Consider the following 2,159-nt stretch of genomic DNA (forward strand, 5'->3'; position numbering starts at 1 on the left):
TGGCTCTTTTGATTTATTGATAAGCCAAATTTATATTGCACCTTGGGAAAATAACACATCATCTGGCTTGCTGCTGGGCAGATGCCTGAGAGACAAGGGTGTTGGTGCTGCTGAGGCTGGGATTAGCTTTTGTGTCACAGGCCAGTCTCAGGGAATATATTTCATGTCTTGGGCTCCAGCACTAGTCAGAGGTGATAGAAGCTGATGGTCAGTATCATTGTTGGGAATTTTGGGCAGCCACGATGAAGGAACATTGTGTACAAAACTGCATGCAAGTCGTGCTCCCCAAGGCCCATGGGGGCTCTGCAGCCCAGCCACTGCACACATGTCCTGCTGCCGTGTCCATCCCTGGCCTGTCCCTGCTCTGTCCATCCCTGGCCTGTCCCTGCTGCCATGTCCATCCCCGGCCTGTCCCTGCTCTGTCCATCCCTGGCCTGTCCCTGCTCTGTCCATCCCCGGCCTGTCCCTGCCCTGTCCATCCCCTGTCCCGCCTGTCCATCCCCAGCCTGTCCCTGCCCTGTCCATCCCCGGCCTGTCCCTGCTGCCATGTCCATCCCCGGCCTGTCCCTGCTCTGTCCATCCCTGGCCTGTCCCTGCTGCCATGTCCATCCCCGGCCTGTCCCTGCCCTGTCCATCCCCGGCCTGTCCCTGCCCTGTCCATCCCCGGCCTGTCCCTGCTGCCCTGTCCATCCCGGGCCTGTCCCTGCCGCGTCCATCCCGGGCCGGGCCGGGCGCTGCAGGCCCTGGGCTGAGCGCGGGCCGGGCCGTTGTTGCCATGGTGACGGCGGAACCGTGGCGGCCGGGCCCGCGGAGCCGTGAGGCAGCGCCGGGAGGCTGCAGGAACAACGGCAGCCCTGCCCCAGGCTCAGCAGCAGATGAAGCTCTCAGGGCACTCCAGACCGCTCTTGCCCTGACACACTTCCAGCCTCACAATGTCGCACTGTTACTTCCAGGAGGACAGCATGCAGGGCCTGCGGCACATCAACAGGCAGATGAGGCTGCTGGACCTGCGGCTGCAGCTGCTCCGGGAGAGGCTGTGCTCGGCCCGCCTGAACCGCTGCCTCCTTTCCTGCTGCTGCCTGCCCCAGCCCTGCTTCCGGAGAAAGCCTGCCTGCCTCGCTGCGAGAAATGAGAGGTAAGAGAGAGCTGCCTGCTTTCTACTGACACTGGCAACCTTTAGGGTAGGATAAAGGGAGGTTTGACATTGCTGTCGGGAGCAAAGGTTGATACAGGTAAGTAGGGTGGGAGTGAAATGGCCATTTTGGAGAAATAAATTGAAAGGCATATGGGAAAGTAAAGATCCGTCTCTTGTTTTAATTCCAGAACAAAAAGACTTGGCATGATGTTGAACTCGTGCAGTGGTCAAAACTTGGCTTTGATCGATGTGAAGGGTTTTGACCCCAGAGACATCACGGTGACGGTGAAGGACGGGAAGGTGACGGTGTCAGCGGAGCGCAAGGTGGAGTGCAACACCGGCCTGTCAAAGACCAGTAACTACAAAAAGTTCGTGAAGGAATTCTGCCTGCCGCCAGGGGTGTGTGACAAGGAGGTGACATACTCCGTGGAATCCAAGTGCCTCCCGCCACCCAAGTGCTGCCCTTATCTCTGCCCTTACTGAGCTGCAGCAGAAAGCCAAACCAGCCACAGCCATTCCAATGCCTCAACATTTAGATCTGTGTCAGAGCTTCTCTTACCTCTTCCATTAAAGAAAGCAGCGTTCTGAGCAGGTTGTGTGAGCCTCATTTTGAAGGGGTTTGGTGGGCACAAAGGAGAGTGCCATCAGGAAAACACAAAGGTGTTTTTGGGCATACTTGACTGTGGTCACTTACTGGGTACTGAAAGCAGGGCTAGAGGTGGTGGATTCAGGGCATACAATCTCATGGATTTTAAAGGCTGAGAAGCACCATTTATGATCAGTCACATTTCTGTAAGGACACTTCTCTCAACCCAACCTCTTCCATTTGAGCTCTAGAGTATTTCTAGGAGGAAAATCTTGAAGAGAAACACCTTGAGGAGAGGAGCCTTCTCCCAAAAAAAATCAAGCTGTACCCTTTGTTCCCTTGGCTTGGTTCTTGCACAGAGTGCCTGGCTGGGAAAAGCTGTGGATGAAGGACAGAGAGCTTTTCCTTAGAAGAGTTGGGATTAGGGTAGAACTCTTA

At 55.8% G+C, this 2,159-nt stretch overlaps 1 protein-coding gene across 1 annotated transcript; it reads left to right on the forward strand.

Moving 5' to 3' along the window:
- The first annotated feature begins 874 nt into the window (after positions 1-874).
- ODF1 (outer dense fiber of sperm tails 1) lies at positions 875-1,618 on the forward strand. The gene is made up of 2 exons (XM_030964539.1): positions 875-1,135; positions 1,324-1,618. The coding sequence occupies exons 1-2, from the start codon at positions 933-935 to the stop codon at positions 1,616-1,618; spliced, it is 498 nt and encodes a 165-aa protein (XP_030820399.1). The 5' UTR covers positions 875-932.
- Positions 1,619-2,159: the final 541 nt, after the last annotated feature.

This window comes from Camarhynchus parvulus, chromosome 2, assembly GCF_901933205.1.
Source record: "Camarhynchus parvulus chromosome 2, STF_HiC, whole genome shotgun sequence".
Taxonomy (NCBI): Eukaryota; Metazoa; Chordata; class Aves; order Passeriformes; family Thraupidae; genus Camarhynchus; species Camarhynchus parvulus.